General features: G+C 43.0%; 1 protein-coding gene across 1 annotated transcript in view; it reads right to left on the bottom strand.

Annotated features, from left to right (window-relative positions):
• The window catches only part of BMP6 (bone morphogenetic protein 6), a 95,172-nt gene that overhangs the window by 17,914 nt on the left and 57,935 nt on the right, over positions 1–19,323 (bottom strand). Inside the window, exon 2 of the mRNA XM_061994701.1 lies at positions 9,951–10,143. Within this exon, the coding sequence (XP_061850685.1) occupies positions 9,951–10,143 (193 nt within the window). The remainder of the gene's footprint in view (positions 1–9,950; positions 10,144–19,323) is intronic.

Raw genomic sequence — 19,323 nt, 5'->3', positions numbered from 1 at the left:
GACTGGGAGATCTCCCAGGTTGGCCCCTCATGGAAGGGAAAGAATATCGAATTAGATGAAGAAAGGTGAATGTTTTGCCACAGTCGTGGGGAGTACATGGACATGCAAGGACTAGATGGAGAGATCCAGAATACAAGGAAAATGTCTGCAAAGAAATGGGAATAGACAGTACCCACCACAGCTCTGTGACTCAGGTCCGTTATTCCTGACTCAGCATCCCTCTTTCTGGAAGTAGTTGGATAGTTTTTGCCATTGGTGTTTGCTCTAGTAGCTCCACACTCTATGGCCCTACCTGTTGCAAAAGTTGGAGCACAAGCTGAAGAGTCCACTGAAGAGTGGACAAGAAGGTGAGAAACAGATCACATACCAAGCATGTCACATGAAACAAAGGATTGAATTTCTAGTCATTAAGTGATGACATTGATCCTGTGCAGTCAGGCAGGCAGTGGCCTTCCAAGAGAAAGTACACAGCCATGTACAGAGTCACATCAATGGAAGAATATACAACAACTTCATCATTTTGGAATAACAGAGGTAAGATGGAACCTCAGGGAAACAGGAAAGGAGCATAAAGAATGGGAAAATCTGAAAGAAGAAGGTCTGGAAGAAATGCAAGAGCCAGCATCATTGAGCAGAGAGGAAGGAACATCTGCTCTCAGCACAGGCTGAAGAAAGCAGAGTCAGCCCAGAGGTTTCATGCCCAAGCAACCCCACATGCTAAGGAGACACCACAGGACATCTGGCACCTGCACAGCAGTACTTTCAAATCCAGTGTACAGAAGATAAATTTCATCACCAGAATTGGCAGTTTGTTAACATCTTTTCTGCCTAAGTCTGTCTCTTGGTTTTTATACAGCTACTGGAATCTCATTGTCACTGTGGTGCCCAAAAGCCTCATCTTTCTTTTCAGTGTGCTTAATCATCTGGATGAGCTCAATTAGTGATTTTCACAACAAGGGTGCTACAGGTATAATATGTATTAACCTCAGATTATCAAAGGCAAGCCAGAGAATGTAAGAAACTGAAGGAATGAGCTGAAACAACTTTCCTGAGAGAAGGGAAAGTATTAAATGGGAAGATGCAAGTTAAGAGAGTCCCAACTAGAAACAAGAGCTCTTTGTTCTGAATCGAGATCCTGAAAGACAGTCTCGAGAAATAAATGGGAATGTTTCCATGGCCTTCAGAAGACTCTGGAGAAGGATGAAGCAGCAAAGGTCAACAGAGCAATCACAAGTGGCAGCAATAAACAGAAAGAAGTACACAGTTTACCAGAGAAATATGGCCTGTGTAATTCAGAAGGCAGGATTTAGCTCCAGTGGCCTCAGAGAGTGAGCTGATTTGTCAGATACAAATATCAAATATAGCTACTATTCTTAACGCTGGCATCCCAACCATGTACTCAGAGCATTTATAGGAGAAACAGCTTGCATTTAACTTCAGTGCTTTCCCTCCGTAAGATAAATATTTTGTTAACTGAAACCTCTGTGTAAACCTTTCAGTGAAATGTCTCTGGGTGTTAATTCTCTTTAACTGAACACTAATTAGATTAGAATTTAGTCAAATTAGTAACCAGGCTAAGTGGTTAATCTTAGTTACTCTACTTAGCAAAATGTTCACATTAAACTAATTTCTATGTTCTAGGTACACATTACAACATGGAACTTTGCTACAGGAAAAACACCAAAGTTATAAAAAGCTGAATTTAAAGAAGCATTCTATCTAACCAGGCTTTTTACTTTCCCACCCTCCCTGGCCTTCTTTCCCTGACCAGGCAGAGGTTTTACCAGGGAGACAGTGAGAACAAACAGAAATCTCACCTTCAAAATGACCAAGTTAAAGGTCTCTTATTTTAATTACAGATCTCAGAACTACATTTTTGGCCCAACTTCAAAGCTTGCAATTACCCAGGTGTTTAAAGGATTGTTACGCATCACCAGCCATTTACCACAGCATTAATTACTACAAGTCTCTAAAACTTTCCTCAGCTGAACCTTTTTGTTTACTTTTCTTCAAAGACAAGTTGACATAATAGTCTAGACTGCCTAGCAGCAGTTTCTCAAAAGGGAATGTTGCACAGAAGTGTGTGGGGTTTTCGTTTCAATTAACACACTTTCTATGTACTCTTCAGTGTATCTCGGGATCGGAGTCTTTAGTTTGCATTGGCAATAACCTTCTGTAAAAATTATGCTACATAGAGCAAACTAGTGAGATTATTTGCCCTTACCCACTCCACTAACAATGTGACTAGGAACTGCACTCACCACTGACTTCCTCCGTCTTGCAGACCTAGACAGAGCTCCAGATAGATAAAACTTTGAAATCACAGCCTTTTCAAACCTGTGGATCCATCATCTTGCAGTAGATGCAAATGCTGCTTTGAATTTAAAAGCGTTTACTACTTATACAACAGACTGTATGTGAGGCTTGCAGAGCATGAGGTACTGTCAGCTGACACAACACGAATCTAAGTAACAACTTAATATGTCTAAATGACCACTACTCCAAAGATTTAAAAGCCCTCTACAAAATTTAACCAACCAGTGCTGGCTCCTACAAGGAGCCTCAGGCAGCGGAGTGCCAGTAGCACCTGGAATAAGCTGTCACAGAAAACAAAGGCAACCTCTATGATTTTATGAAAAGTAAGGCTCGGTTTGACTGTCTTGAAGAAGCTATACCAGAGGACCGGGAGAGATGTGCATATCCTATGAGAACTCCTTAGAAACGAGGAAGGAAATATTACGAGCTGTTAGCCTACAAATGAAATTATTTCCAATGTGAAATAAAAGACCAGCAACTGGATGCAAATACGCAGGGACTGAGAGCCTGCAGAGGAAAAAGCACAGAATGAGACACTCTGGAGGGGCTCTGCAATTCATTACAGGGATAGGGGAGCCATCCTGGATGCATTGAGATATTGGGACACACCAGAAGGGACGAGTAAGCTCAGCCTCATATCACACCACTCTTAGAAGAGCTCTCCTGTGCTGAAAAGCCTGTCCTGTATCTCTGCGGGCACAGCCCCCAGAATAAAGTCTGTAAGGGCAGGGGATTAAGTCTTGCAGACTCATTGGAAAAGCCACAGAGTGAACCACTGGTTTCAAGGCTGCATCTGGCAAAGAGCAGAGGATCAGAACCTTGAATGTGGTCTCCTCACGCTAAGACTGCTTACAAGTCTGTGACAAACCCCAGCAAAGCCAACATTGGTATTTGAGGGCAAAGGTGTCCCCTCAGATCAAGGTCAAAGTCTTGAGTTTTACATCTCTGAGGAACAAACATTGTACCAATGGAAACAGAGAAAAAAACAGAAAACCCACCCCAAGTTACAGGACAGATGTATTTCCCATTTCCTTGACTATGATTTAATAAGACTAAGGGGTATTCCAGCTGTAGTGATGGGTACAGTACTACATCTCAGAGTTTAAATGCAGTTTGAGGCATGGAGATGGGAGAGAGGGCAAAGGGGTAGTATTTATCTTTTTCCTTTAAAAAAAAAAACAGAAATAAGGCACTGATGTGTTATTCTTTAGTTTTGGTAGAAAAAACTCAGCTGGTTACAGAACCAGTAAGTTTCATCCAGAATAACTTTGACTTTTAAGCTACTAAAACTAATCATCCTAAACCAGAACAAATCACACACCCACAGTGGGAGTTGAACTGAAATGCGGTCAGATGCTTGCCTATAGCATCATGGAAACAGCTCTATCATCTACAAATATATGCACACTATATACAAATCTGACCCCAACTTGAAACAGATTGATGCTGGCTCTGTCATTTGTATTACACAACCCATTCCAAAGCCCAGTTGAGGACGGTTATTTATTTTCTAAGCTATAAACACTGATGGCAAATCAATTTGCCCTTTAGATTAGACGCTCGGATCACATTTGTATAAATATCCTGTTGCAAAGAGGAAGACTTTATTACCACTGAAACTGGCAGCTAAAACCCAACAAGCACCTTAACCCTTAAGGAATTGTGTTCAGTAGAACAGACTCCCCAGGCAGTCCTCCGGCAGAGCACACCTAAGTCCACACATGTGTCTTATCATACAGGAGGACTCTTTCCGCACATCAAGCCCTCGTATTTCATCCTGTGTGCAAACGAAACTGTTTAATAAACTTCGACCATTAAGGTACCATATCTTCCTTTGATCATTAACACAGGCCACCATGTTTTTCATAGATCAGTTGTTTGGACAGTGTGGGAGTGTTTTCAGGTCTGCACTAGCAGGATATTTACACTTGAAAACACACTGATGATCCAAACCAAGGACTAACATCTTTGATGAACCATAAACTGACTTCCCTAGTCCTGACCTAACACCTTTCTGGGTGAGAGCAAGGAAGTTTTGAGAAAGAAAAAGGAATTAATGAGCTGCTTCCAGGGACAAACTAATTTCTTTCCCTTCCCTTGTGAAGGTCTCGCTTACATGACAATCCACTCCCAAGAGGTATCAGAAGTGGCAGAGGGCTTTGCTGGTCCTTCCATAAAATCAGTGCTGCACTTTAGAAACAAGCCCAGGCCTGGGGCTTTGCTGTACCACTGAAGGGAGGCCAGCCAAGGCTGTGCAGTTCCTGCCTGCTGGCACTAAACTCCTGCCTGCTGAAAACAAATGCTGTGAAGCTCGAGCCTGCTGAAACTAAACACTCTCAAACACGGCCGAGGTGAAACAAGCCCCTGGAAGTTGATGCCACTTGTCTTCCTAAATTGGTGCTTTGGGAAATCTCCATGATTACTGCACATACCAAAAGGAAGAAAAAAATTAAAAAAAGAAGAAAAATATCCCCGCACTAGCCTTCAAACAGCTGGGGCTCTTAAACTCTGGGGAGTCAAAAGCTGAAGGGCAGTAGCATCCAGCAGACGTATCGCCCATTCTCTCCACCAATATCCGCCTTTGCAGCCCACGGCCTGTTTCAAAACCCAGCATCATCCCCCTCGGAACAAAGCAGACGTCACCTCAGCCCTGTTTGGTGAAACCTCCTCTCCACACAACCCAAAATGTGTACTGCTGATGGCTGGCCGCAAGCTTGACCCATCCTAGAGGATTTCATTAATCTCTTTGCAGCGTTCCACTTGACAACTCCAGCAGCTTGTGTTATGACAAAATGTGGCCGTTAACTGTGGTTTGGTTAGAAAACAAAAGCCTAGTTTCTAGGCACTATTTTTTTTACCTTATGAAAGGGCGGAAGGAATGGAGAGATGAAAATATTTCTGACACAAGTGAGTCAGTATTAAAAATGTTTTCTTTTTTAAGAGAATGTACTTAGACCACACTGTCCTCAACATGAGTTTTCATTGCCTGGAGCCTCCCCGAGTGCACTTTTCAGATTTCTGATGGCTTTGAATGAGAAGAGGGTAAAATTTCTTTCTGAAGGTTTTATGCTGTTTCAATCAGCATTGATCTCTGACCGCTTGTGCTCTTGTGTACAGTCCTGTCTAGGAGACAGTCTTGAATGGGCCCATATAATTCTTGCTTTTAGCCTTGTCTACACAGGCGAAAATCAGTTTGATCTTTCAGTAACTGGTAGAACTTTTAGCCTCAGGCTTGGTTTTGTTTTTAGCCATCAGGAAAGGGCCAGCAGTGCCTTGCAGTTCCGTGCAGCAGCACGCACATCTGGGCTGGAGTCACACGCTCATGCTGTTACTGTCCAGATGAGCTTTTTTTTCCCTTTGCTCAACTAATACTGAATTAAGCCACTTCATTACACTTAACTGGCGCCAAGGGATACTTCCAGGCTCCAAGCTTTGGTGAAGATTTGTGGTTACTTAAGCTTTCTCTTATCTCCAGCCCTCTGAAACTTATTTCTTGGAGAGGAGCGGGCAGATTGCTTTTTCTTTCGACTTTCTTTCCCCCAGAGGTGCACTCTGCCTTTCTCTTGCTGGTTTAAATCTATACATGCCAGCTACCCTGTTAAAAAACTCTTGGCCCAAAAGTATTTTATTAGCTACCAATAATCACCTCAGACAACTGTTGACCTCAAAAAAGCCAGGATTAACGTGGTGTCTTTGACCTTTTTCCGGAGGCTGCCAATCTTGAATGAACGGGCACCTCCTGTGGCCTTCAGAGATGAATTTTCCTGACCAGAAGGATTATTTCTCAGCAGAACAAGATGAAAAAAGGTGCTATGTCTACTTCTGCTTCACCTGCTAGTTCACCAGCTAGCTACAGATCACTTCAGGATCTGTACAGACTCTTCCTTATGCTATAAAATGTCACCAAATCTCAGGAAATATCAGGCTGGTATTCAAACCATTAGTCAAAAGGAAGTGTGACACAACTTTTTTTTAGGTTGTTTTTTTTTTTTTAAGTCAAAGGCAGCTGTTATTTTCTGGCTCATAAGATGTCTGCTAAAATGCAACAGAAGCCTTACAAATATTTAGCAAGTTCCTTCAAAAAACAGTGGACTTCTTGTAATTTAACCTTCTACTGTTCTCAACGGGAAAAGAAAATATTCCAAACTAATCCACTGAGACAAAGGGGAGAGCAAAAAGTACTTCGGATTTCTTTTCCCTCCTCGGTAAAAGCAAGTAAGTGAATTGATGATCAAAATCCAAAATCCTTCACAGAATACAGCTTCTTAAGGCATAAGAGAAGAACCCAAGGCATTTGTGTAAACACAAATGTTTACAAGTCAAAGTCTACCCAGGTCATCAATGTGGCTGCATGTTTGAACATGTAGCAGCAGTAGCCTATGGAGTCAGAACATCAGCTGATGATTAGACTGAAGAGTAGTAAGCAGCTTCTAAAACCTTACTTCAACATCTTCATCAACAACCTGGATGAGGGGACAGAGTGTACCCTCAGCAAGTTCCCTGACAACACCAAACTGGGAGGACTGGCTGATTCCCCAGAGGCTGTGCTGCCATTCAGCGGGATCTCGACCGGCTTGAGAATTGGGCAGAGAGGAACCTCGTGAGGTTCAACAAGGACAAGTGCAGAGTCCTGCATCTGGGAAGGAACAACCCCATGCACCAGTTCAGGCTAGGGGTTGACCTGCTGAAGAGCAGCTCTGCAGAGAGAGACCTGGGAGTCCTGGTTGACAATAAACTGAACATGAGCCAGCAATGTGCCCTGGTGGCCAAGAAGGCCAATGGCATTCTGGGATGCATCAAGAAGAGTGTGGCCAGCAGGCCAAGGGAGGTTCTTCTCCCTCTCTACTCTGCCCTGGTGAGGCCTCATCTGGAGTCCTTGGTCCAGTTCTGGGCTCCTCAGCTCAAGAGGGACAGGGAAGTGCTGGAGAGAGTCCAGCGCAGGGCCATCAAGATGATCAGGGGAATGGAACATCTTTCATATGAGGAAAGGCTGTGGGACCTGGTGCTATTTAGTCTAGAAAACAGTCTGAGGGAGATCTCATTAATATTTATAAGTATATAAATGGTGGATATCAGGAGGTTGGGACATTCCTTTTTTCTATTGTATCTAGCAACAGGAGAAGGGGTAATGGGATGAAGCTGGAACACAACAAGTTCCATTTAAAAATACGAAAAAAATTATTTTACTGTTGAAGTGAGGGAGCCCTGGCACAGGCTGCCCAGAGGGGTTGTGGAGTCTCCTCTGGAGGTCTTCAAGACCCACCTGGACATGTTCCTATATGACCTGATCTAGGTCATAGGAACATAGGACCTGCTTCTGCATGGGGGTTGGACTAGATAATCTCTAAAAGTCCCTTCCAACCCCTACCATTCTATGACTCCATGATTTAACTGTCTTTCAACAGCTGCGTATTTTGAAAACATAGAGCACAATTAATATAGATGAAAATTAATATATGTACACTTTTATATACAGATACATAACAGAGAATTCATACATAGGCATGTGTTTATACATAAATACATATTTTTTCATATGTGCTTTTATATTTTACATGTACATGAAAGAGTTCTTTATGCTGAAAGGAAAAAGGGTGGAGAAGGGTATGTCCTTTTTTACAGCTGCTCACCTCTGCACTGATGATGTGACAAGTCCCACGGACTCATCCCAAGTGCAAGTTTCTTTAGCCAAATATCTCCCTCCCCTTCCCACCAGTAAAAATAAATAAAGAAAGAAGAAAAAGAAACAAAAAAGGAGCCTTGGGGGACTGGATGAGTCAGAAGTTAGTAATGAACTACAGACACTCATTCCTGGGTCAGCAGTTCACGCCTAGCCCATGTCAGGAGGGACAGGGAATTGCTGGCAGTCTGGACCTGGAGAAAGCTCTTTCAGATTCCCAGTCCCAATGGCGGGAACCCCTCAGCACGGCTGCCAGCAGCAGCAGGAGGAACATGACAGGAGGGAACTGAAAGACCCGAAATTCTTGCCAGCCCTGGAGAGAGACCACTTGACCCCCATCCAAGCTGCTGCTTCTGCTCTGTCCATAGGGAGGTCTCTAGCATGTAGTGATGCCTAGCACCTGCAGATGCCAAACCATCCAGTGCCAAAGGATACAAATCACAGCACAATTTCGTTTTGGCATGTTTCTCTCATGGTATTTAAAGCAAAGATACCAGGCACGAGCATCATTGCTGCACAGAACCATTGTCAACAAAGAGTTTCCAAAGTTGTTAGGAACAGGGTACGTTAGGGGCCATATCCTGTACTTAATTCTCTTGCCCCAAACGTTTTGCTTGCTTGCTCAGTTTACTCTGAAAAAATGTTATATATACATAAAAGTGGACAGTTCTCCTACTCTGACCTGCTTTAGTGACCATCACAGAGCAAGAGATTGCCTCTGTGGACACTTGGCAGAGGTTTTCCTCCAGCCTCAGAGGTGGAATCTCTACTTGTGAAATCTAAAACAGACCAATCCTCACTATTTTTTCACTCAGTGTGGCTCTAAATGAACAACACAGCTATTATCTATAAGAACTACACGACTGTCAGGACTTTCATCAAGAGTGCACTGATATAACATCACGAACAGCAAGCACTGCAGCAACCTCCAACTCAAAGCACAAGGGAACACTGGTCTTCTAAAACTAACACCTTCTTCCTCATCTCTTATAAACCCAAGTATTTATATTCATTTCCTCAGAGGCCACGCTCCCCACAGTACAACCACTAAATATTTGATGTTGCCTTCACAACAACAAATCATCAAAAGCAGATCGCCCCAAATGGTATCAATGGAAAGGCTGGAGAAAGAAGGACCAGATAGGAAAACACTCAGAAAACCCCAACAAAGAAAAGGAGCTTTACTTTAAACATTGCTGTTCCTGATTTCTTTTCCTCAGCCTGCAGCAGAGGAACAGTTGCAGTCCTAATGCATTTCAGCAGAAGTAATGAAATGCTTTTGTACCACAGAATTACTCTGACACTTAACTGACCATGTATTTCCATCTATTAGCCTTACATGATTCCCCTATCTGAAACATGACCTTTTTAAAATTAATCACTCCATTTATACTTGTTTGGATTTTTGTGTCACAGTTTCTGCCCTGGCTCTCTCATGCCTCTCATTGCCACAGAAAGCCCAGGAGTGATTTTGTGCCTGTGGTCGGCATGCTGAGTTTTCTTTTGCTTTATTTACTTTAATGTAAGGCCAGCTGAGAGCAGGTCAAGTCTGCGCTAATTACCTGTATTTTTCAAACAGGTCATGTTTTTTATGCTGGTAGTATTAGGTTGAAAGGGGATATGTATATTTCAGTACACAAGAGCAATGCCAACATAATAACTTTGGCTTAAAAGTCAACTGCCTCACATCAGATTCTAGGTCTATCTAAATGCAACACAAAGGTTTCAGCTAAGTGACACTCTGGGCTACAATACCATGGGCTTCCTCTGGCTGAGGTTCATTTTGCATTCTACCATGCACTATTTCCCACAAGAAAAGGAGCACACAATAACTTAACCTCGTTAATGTGAACAAAACTGGTATTTACTTAGCAGTCCTCTTAACACAAATGTACAAGCTGAACCTTCCTCAGGACAGTCGCTGGTGGCACAGAGTGAGTCCCCTCTTGCATACCTGTTCTGATGTTCCTGCAGGACTTGGTAGATGCTGATGAGGAAGGTTTGGTTTTTAAAGCTCCCCACAACGCAGTCCTTGTAGATCCGAAACTCAGCGGCTGTGACGGCCTCACCCTCAGGAATCTGAGACAAATTAAATTTGAACTCCTTGTGGTGCCGCTGGTGAGGCGTGAACTCCTTGTCATACTCAACTGCAGATGGGAAAAGGAAAGAAAAGGAAAAAAGGAACCGTGACTAAAGCTTAACAACAAAAGGTTTCCACATGCTGCCACCTGTTCCTTCAAAAAGTCAAGAATCCTGTTTTTTTTTCTCCGAAGAGAGCCCTGGCAAGTGCTAGAAAAGCTTATGCAGCTAAAGTCTTTCAAATACAGGACTTTGGAAAGATGAATGTTCTTCCTCTCCAGCCAATGCCTTTGAAATTTCCTATTTTTTAAAGCAAAGCCAGCTTTGACAGGTGAAATACAAGTACTCATTTTGGTCCTATGTAACACTCTGAAGCTGTGACCACCCCCAGCATTTTCCACTTGTGTATCTCTATGTTCTTTAAAGCATTTCCTTAAGCTTCACACACCACTTCCAACAGGGGACAATTAGTTCCACTTTGCTTTAGCACATAAAGGCAGAGACAGCACCAGGTCCACTAAATCCCTGACTGTCCTAAAAAACGCTGGTTTCTGGCTCTCACATTTGTGTGGTAGACATCAGACTTATCTCGTGAGCAGGATAAGATCAACATGATGTACATCTCAAGGGTTAAACTTAACCAGAGCTCCTCTTTCTGTTGCAGAAGCTTATTTGAGAGTAAGAGGGCTGAGAAGGGCTGAACTCTTGTTTTATGGCCTTAGCCCTCCTCAGGTACGCAATCAGGGATAAGATTTAAGACAGATGCAAAGCAGAACCTCTCCTTCTTCAGGCCTCAGGATTTGCATTTTCTCTGAGGCTCCCTTTGCAAACTCTGCTTCTAGTCCCTCTGTGGTGTTGCTCAATTACATCCTGATTGACTTACTCTGACTTTGATTTACTGTTCATTATTTCTTCTAATTGTCTATTAGAAATTGCTTAAAACTTATATCAACGTACAAAATTTCATCTTTGGAACTCTGAGGGATTAAAAAACCAAACCAACCAAAAAACTGCTTCCACCAGTGCAACTGAAGAAGTGTATGTCAATGATGAATAAGTCACCATAATGTTACCATTAGGGACATGATTACACTCAGAGAAGATGGTGGGAGAAGTATAGACCCCTCTTCACGTCTGTGCTCAGTTTTTGTCACCCCCCCCCACCCTTAATGAGCCTACCCTCACAACATCCCATGAGGTAAGCAGCAATCCCTGTTTTACAGCTGTGATACTGAGTCACCAGGAGAGTGACTTGTCCAAGGACAGGCAGTGGAGGCTCACAGCAGAGCCAGGAACAACAGCCAACATGATTGAGGTTCGTTTCTTTACCCACAGGTTACCTCCCCGGAGAACGGATACGTCTTGCAGCCGCTGCAAACAGCCCATGGAGATTTTCCCCTCTACCTTCCCCAATTGCCTGTTCCAACTCATCCCCCAGCCTAAGTCTCGTCTGTGTTCTCTCCCTTTCCTTTGGCAGCTCTCTCATGTGAGCTGCCTCATCTGGCTGGAACCATGTCCTGGCTTCCTGTGAGACAGTTAGTCACATCCTTCTCTTTGAAGCCCGCCTGGAAATCTTTTCACCTCTGCATGACTGCTGCTGAGCATTCTGTGGGACACTGCATTTGGAGATGCTGTGTTTAAGAGCTGCCATGGGGCAAACAGGCAAACTGTTGTCAGAGTCAGTCGCTGCTACCTACTCTTCCAGTCTTGCATTGTATCTGTCTGACCAGTTTTGCTGTCAAACGTGTGTGACAGGACCTCATGGCTTCCAGAAATGAGGTGGTGACACTCAAGCTTCTCTATCAGAGACTGCATCGAAGCAAACGACGGTATGCTTACTTCCAGTGCCACCTAGGAATTACCTTGCTGCCTATTAGTTATTGGTCATCTGGGCTACCCTTTGGAGCACCTACTCCTGCTTTTAACTGGGAACCACTCTGCCAATACCGGACTGGTTGGCCTCACTTGTGTATACACCCGCCAGGAAAGGGGCTCGAGCTGCCTGGTTACTCCCCATCCTGAGGTGAGCCTTGCAGGATACACCTCCCAAAACAGAGTGGCCACGTACTTTTAGCAACTTGCAAACATCCAGGCAACAAGAAACCACACTGAGCTGCGTGCAGCAGGACAACGTGCCCAACTCAGCCTTTTTACTTGCTGCTACAAGACGAGAGGATGTAATTAATGGTGAGGGAATGTCTAAATCCATGGGTTTGGAGAGACACACGTATGAAGCAACGAGTCTCGATTTAGAACTTGCTAAGCCCTTGCTCGTGGGTGCAACGACCAGCTGAAACCCACGTCCCCTCCCACACTGCCTCAGGGACGAGTTGACCTGCGGGCGAGACGCAGCAAGGCGACTTTCCCCTGACTCGTGGTTGAGGATGATAACGGAGGGTCGGGAAGAGCAAGCGGAATGACACAACCGGGAAGGAGCAGCATCCCATCAGGAGGCCAGAAAAATTACACCAGAGAGAAACAGCAAAGATGGTATTTGATGTTTCCTGGCAGCTATGGCCCCACATCACGATGAGACAGGAGAGGAGTGCAGAGCTGTCCCACCCAGCACAGGGCTCAAAATGTGTCCAAACATCACTTTTTATTTCTCCTTTGACCTTCAGTCACCTACAGCGGCTTGACCTCCACTACAAAACACACAGTTTAAAAGCATTACAGACAGACTCTAGTCCTTTAAATCAATGTTTTTTTCCGTATCTCTCTTCTCAAAAGTCAAACACAAGCCACAAGAGGAAGAAAAACCTACCAAAAGATCTACCACAAAGCATCAAAAGTAGCAGCAGGTATGATGCTTGACTCCCAGTACCCTCTCCCAGTTAATATCTTGCCCGATATATTTACAATAGTATTTTCCTGTTTTTTAAAACTTTCTTCCTTTATTCCTGTCCTTGTCTGAATACCCCACACAATCACAGAAGCTGACTAAACATTCAGACTGATTTCGTTATCAGGCTTGGCAGAATAAACAGCCTGAAACACACAAACAAGGAAACCTTTTTCTTTTTTTTTTAATACTTCAGACTAAGTAATTTAGCTTCTTTTTTTCCCCTGTTACGAGAAAGGCACATTCAGAAAGAAATATGCTCTAAGTTGATGGTGTTCCTCCTCAGCTGCGTCCAGAAGCATCCCTGCAACATTGCAGCATGGAAAAAAACCTACATTAAGCTTGTATGAAGCAAATATAAAAGTTTAATGAGTTGGAAAGTTTTTCTGGCTATGTATCTTCCCATGATACAATGGAGGGTGTTGTGTTTTTTTCTCTTGTGGGAGTGGTGAGATATTTAAGTTCTATATACTCATTGTCACCCCATCAAGTTAATAATCAACTGTTTTCATTCAGCAAGACAGCTTAAAAATAAAAAACTCCAACAATCCTCTGGGGACTTTTTCCCCCTGAAAACTGTTCATTTTTAACAGTCAACTTTTAGAACAGTAAAATTTGGAAAGCCAAGATCTCAGCTTCCAGTTCCCAGGATTACCCAGTCTGCATCGCTATCGCCTTACAATGCAATAGATAACCTCATACTCAAAAGGCAGACACTGCATGCCAAAATTCATGGCAACAGCAAAAGGAGAAAGCCTTTCTCAAGCTATTTTCCAATTATTTTTTTTTTCCAAGTGAATTTGTTCAGGTCAGTCTGACCACTGACATGTGAAATCCAAAGCTCATTTCCACCTGAAGATGGACACATGCATGTCCTGAGGGCACCAAACCCTTGCAGTTGAAAGGGAGCAGCCCTGAGCAGTACTGTGGACTCATAACCTCTCCCCAGAGCTGACTGGAATGTCAGACCCCAGCCAGGCAAAAACAGCGCCTGTAGGGCTATGACACAAACTATAGCCATATAAAATTCATCCTCATGGTCAGACTAAATGATCCTTAACTTTATTACACATTCGCCGGAGTAGCTCTTTGGAGACAACAGATCCAGGCCTGTACATCCCAGGGCAAGCTGGGAAAAAGAGATGGCAAACAGAGGTTTTAGCCCATAATGGGTGTACACCTCCAGAGTCAAAGGGATTGTCCTCTCCACCATGCAGATCTCTGCCCTGACCCTAGCTGGGGCTTCAGCTGTTCCTTCGCTTGCAACGCAAAGGAGGGTCTGAGCTGTGGACACTGGGAGTACTCGCCCCTGAGTTTTCACTGCAGCTCATTTCTGAGCCAAGTGGTTGAACATGCACAAACAGTTAACAGAGAAGCCTGCCAGTAGCTCTTTACATTGCCCTTAACAAATATTTTTAAATACTATAGAAACACAACGCTATTGTTGAGCAGTTAAAAAGGCAAGAATGGCAAAATTAGGGTTACTGTGGTTTTTGAATTTTGAGTATTCTAATTCTAACCCAGTGTTGCAATATCCAATTTCAGCACAAGATGTCCTTGGTTTAAAAATAACACACTGCTTACAATACTTGTTACTTTAAAAACACTGCACGCACACACAAAACAATTAAGAAATTAACACTGCATCTCTTTTGGTAACTATACCATCCTCCTTCCATTTGACTGTTTCACATACACCTTGGACCAAAGGAAATGTAACCCCAATGATAGTCATGGAAAGAAACTCTCCTTGTGTGTAAGAATTTTCAGCTCTTTTTTTTGGATCTCAACTAACTGGTATGTAGAAATAACTGGACGACAGTGTTTTCCAAGGAAATGTAACTTTCACTCAGAACAGCAGCACCAAGTGTCAAGATATTTAGTGTTTTTCTCCTGTTCTCTGCTGTTGAGAAAAGTGGTAGGTCAAGTGCTCAAGTGAGAATTTCAGTGGTATCTTAATAAAGGCTCTAGTTCATACTCTAGGTGCTAAAGCCAAAAACAACCTAGAGCTCCAAAAGTGGGGTTTTATTTCTAATATAAATTATCTATATAGATAATCATAATTCCCATCACAATCTGACTCCTTGGAGGGGACAGTAAAGGAGTGGGGTCGCAAAAGAATGAGATATGATTATTTGTGATGGGACATTATGCATCTGTCCTGTTCCCAGCTAGGCTGAAGCTTCTGAAGAATCTTTTGCATCCCAAATTTTTCAATGACTAATTGCTTTTATGGGGCCACTGCAACCAGACTCTAGCAAAAGCGACCAGTTTTCATAGTCCGTTTATGCAAAGTGAGTTTGGCACAAGTGTTCATTAATTCAGTTTGAGTGCAAATAGAAGCCATTCCTACTCATATCTTCTCAGCCTTCATATGTGACCCTCTCCCTAATAAAATAAGAAAGCCCCTTACAACTGGAGTTGCTAAGAGGAGATTCACCACCACAGTTATATAATAATAATAGCGGAGGCAATTTCTCCATTTTACGTCACCAATTTCTGCATTAAGTCAACAACATTTATCACATCTGGAGCAATGAAGCAGTGGATTAGGCCTCAAATACTTTAAGCATTACCACAGCTCCAACAGCCTCCTCTATAAAAGGACCATGTACATGTATGACTGATCCATTGAATTTCTTCAATAGTAGCTGTGAAGAGTTTGCACAGGACAAAATTTATGTAAGCTTAAAAAAAGAACCCCTCAATCTTGGTTACAGTTCTTGTAAAGAGAAGTAAAAGGTAGTAAGAATCAGAGCACAGGGCAGGATACATACAGAAGTTAGCAGTACTTTTCTAAGGCTGATTGATGCACTGCAGGATGGGACGAGTTTCCATGCATGCATGCCTGAGGCATGGATGGCCAACTTCAGGACAAGACTCAGTCTTCATTTGAGTCTTAAAATTTGCTTCCCACTTCACAAAAAGTACTTATCTAGACCATCAGACACAAGGATCTACGCAGATGGGACCTGCATCACATCATTTTTACTCTAAAGAGATGCCCAGGATATGCCTGAAGGTTTGTCTGTATTTTCCAAATCCATCAAGTCAATCTGAAAACAGACACCAAGTCTCCCAAACAGTCCTGCCTCACTGGTAGACAATCAATCACCACTGTAGGAATGTTATTGTTAAAGATTAAAGCTGATTAAAATAAGCATTATTTCCTAAAGACCATGTAAAAAAGTGCAAAGAGTACCAAGTACCAATTTAACATCCTAAACCTGGAAGAACAGGAGACTAAAAGGCTTCACAGCTGCTTTCTGCTGTTTAACAAGGAAACAGAAGTGAAGTTGTAGAGTAGGCCTGCAGGTGCAACAGCAGGCCAGCAGGAAAAACAGATGGCTCCTGGAAGCAGTGAGGATGCATCAGGGAAAGGATTGCTGATGTCTGGTTTTCACACTAACATACAGTATGTGCCACTGTCAGCTGGACATTAGGCTAAAGAGACATGTGGTCTAACCACTGCAGGAACATCCTCAGTTCAGTACTGTTTAGAGACAGGACTGGTAACTTTGTCTTTACAGTAAGGACCCAAAAGAACACAAAACCTTCTCATTCTCCAAACTAAGATTTATTAACACGTCATTTCACAAGCAGGGATCAAGAAAATTCTTTAACATAGAAGAAACTCAGGTGAGACATTAAAATGAAAGGTCTGAAAGCAAATCTGCCCCCTACCCAACATAAGCAAATTTCTTCCCACCATACTCTCAGCTCAGCAACTTTAAATACCTTCCATGATCACAGCAACTCTACATATGCCTTCAGGATTTCTAAGAAAAGACTGTTTCTTTCCATCACTGTGATTGTGGTGACTGACCCATCCCCTACATCAAGCATGTCACCTTCTCCTCCTCCTGCCACTCCTACATGCTAACTCTCCTCAAATCCTTTCTTCTTCATCTTCTTCTGAAAAGCAGAATGAGCAAAAAATAACTATTTTCAAAAAAGTATGAGTGTCTTTGCTTCCTAGACATCTCCCCTGGATTTGCAGTACAGCATCCCCAGTGAACAGACCAAGACTTCATTCTCATAATTTAGGAGCATGTAAAAACTCACCAGACATCAGCAATGAACTCTTCCTGCTTTGCACTCTTGGTGATAAAAAGCACTTTTTTAAACACAAAAAAAAGCCAAGGCACTTATCGTTGAACCTGGCATGGCACCTTTTGTTGATTCCTCTCGGTCCAGCTGAGGTAGTTTAGAGACAACAGCTAGCTGTGCTACCACAAAAATAACACAATTGGAAGTTAACACCTAGACAGCTTAAAAAAAAAAAAAGATTCAAGACCAACAAACTCTAAAAGGGTACTTTCTTTGAAATATGTATGAATGTGATATCATATCTGGGCCACCACAATATAAAGTGCAACTATTCCACTAACTTCAGTGCAGCGATCCCAGTTTACATCTGATGAAGACCTGGCTTTATGCTCCACAGCTGTGACTGCCAGAAAATAATGACTCAGAAAAATAACTTGTCATTAATCCAATCCCAATGTAATTATGGAGATTAAATTTAAACAATAGCAAATCACTCTCTAAACATAACACTCTACAGAAGACCTTCAAAGGATGAGAGCCTTTTACTTTTGGAGGAAAAATACAACTGAGTTGTCCTTTGTTTCTTTGTCCTGGGAATCAGCTTGTAAAATCATATTAAACCAGTTGCACAACAGCTTCCTTTCAGGATTCTTGAACCAAATGGAGTCTAAAAATCAAAATGATGCACTAACCAAAAATACAATATCCACAGAATGCCAGCAAGTACTAAAAGGCATTTTCACAGTATTTACAAAGATGCCTATTGTATTGCCAGAGAAGCTTTTCCACTGCTGTAGGACGCAGGTGGTAGTGAGGACCAGCCTCACTCTGGCACACGATGGGAAGAGCTAAAGCAAAGGTAAGGACAATAAGAGCCCTTGGCAGAGCGCTCTGGGAGGAGTTAAGCTTGAGAGGCTGACTGCAGGCCACCAGCACTCACTTCTGGGCTTCCTGTGCTGTTCCCCAGTAATAACAGCAAATTCCCTCCCACCTCAGCCACCTTCTTCATCCCCACCCCATAGCTTCAGAACACAAATGTTAACAAAACCAGTATTTTCTTTCCATATGCTGGCACATATGGCAGGCCCCTGCACTGCAAACAGTGTTGTGTCTTAGGAAAATAAAACATCTTTCTGCTTTGGAGATGCCAAATTGCTTTATCAAAGGCACTACTGTTTGCATTTTTGTGGCAATATTAATGCAGTTCCCACTGCGAAGCTGATAAAGACCCTGACTGAAAAAACACCCCTCTGGAAGAAGTGATCCGAAGCTATTTTTGTACTGCTTTTCCAAATAATTTATGATTAAAATAATATTATGCTTTCCAAAAACCATTTCTACTTCACAGCCAGGTTTTGTGCATGCAGCCCCAGCCTTCAGGGAAGGAGGCGATACCGTAAGCTTGGCAGCAGGGACACACCAAAGGAAGCAGAGGGAAGAGGATGCTCCCTCTGCTCCTGTTTGCTCCCTTGGCTCCGTGTTCGCTCCTGTGTCTATGCCCACACTGCAACTGCCTGGGACACTTAGAGCCATCCAGAAATCATCTGGTCACGGTGTTTCCCACCCTCCAGGCTCACCACAGGTCACGCCACGTTTCCTGCTGGCAGAGTTACTGGCATGCAGATCCCTGGAAGCATGCAGCTGCCCTGAGTGCACCCACTGGGCCTGGAAACGTTTTCAGGATTTCTTTAACTGTGTGGCAGTTGCCTGGCTTACCTCGCATCATCTCTCAAAATTTGCTGCCCTTCTGTGGGGATTTAAGGTAGTTCCAAACCAATTCACTTGCACATTTGAGCTAAATTGCAAAATCGAGGTTGTGCAAAGTAGGAAAGTTCTTTTGAATTTATGGGAATTTCCCTCTCTGCGTTTTTCACAGGGGAGGTTTTATGTATCAGTAAGACTGTGTATCAAGCAGCAGCAAGTAGGAAAGCAGGCAGCATAGAAGTGTTTGCAAGTGATGTTGCAAGCTTTCATTTTGTTGAGCACTCATCTCTTAGCATCATAGACAGGTTTCAGCTTTTCATTTAATAGCCCAGATGAGAAAAATATCTCAGACAAAATGCAATCACTGTACAAGTACTGCCCAGAGAGCTTAAGGTTTTATAAATTATTGAAAAGGTTTAATCCAGCACTTGAGACACCGATACACATAAAAAATCAACCATGCTTCAGAGTTTGTCATGTTGTCTCAAAGCCCACACCACTGCACTGTAACGGCAGCTTTGCTGACACGACTTGTGACTCTGGCAGACACGATGAAATGCTGTTGGCATCATTTCTTGTTTAGTGTTGAGTGTATTAAACAGGGCTCCAATTTGACATGACTGCATTAAGCAGTATCCAGCCAAAGGACCAC

This window comes from Colius striatus, chromosome 4 (assembly GCF_028858725.1).
Source record: "Colius striatus isolate bColStr4 chromosome 4, bColStr4.1.hap1, whole genome shotgun sequence".
NCBI classification, from domain to species: domain Eukaryota; kingdom Metazoa; phylum Chordata; class Aves; order Coliiformes; family Coliidae; genus Colius; species Colius striatus.
The sequence above is the reverse complement of the archived record's forward strand: the minus strand, read 5'-3'. Positions and strand labels throughout refer to the sequence as shown.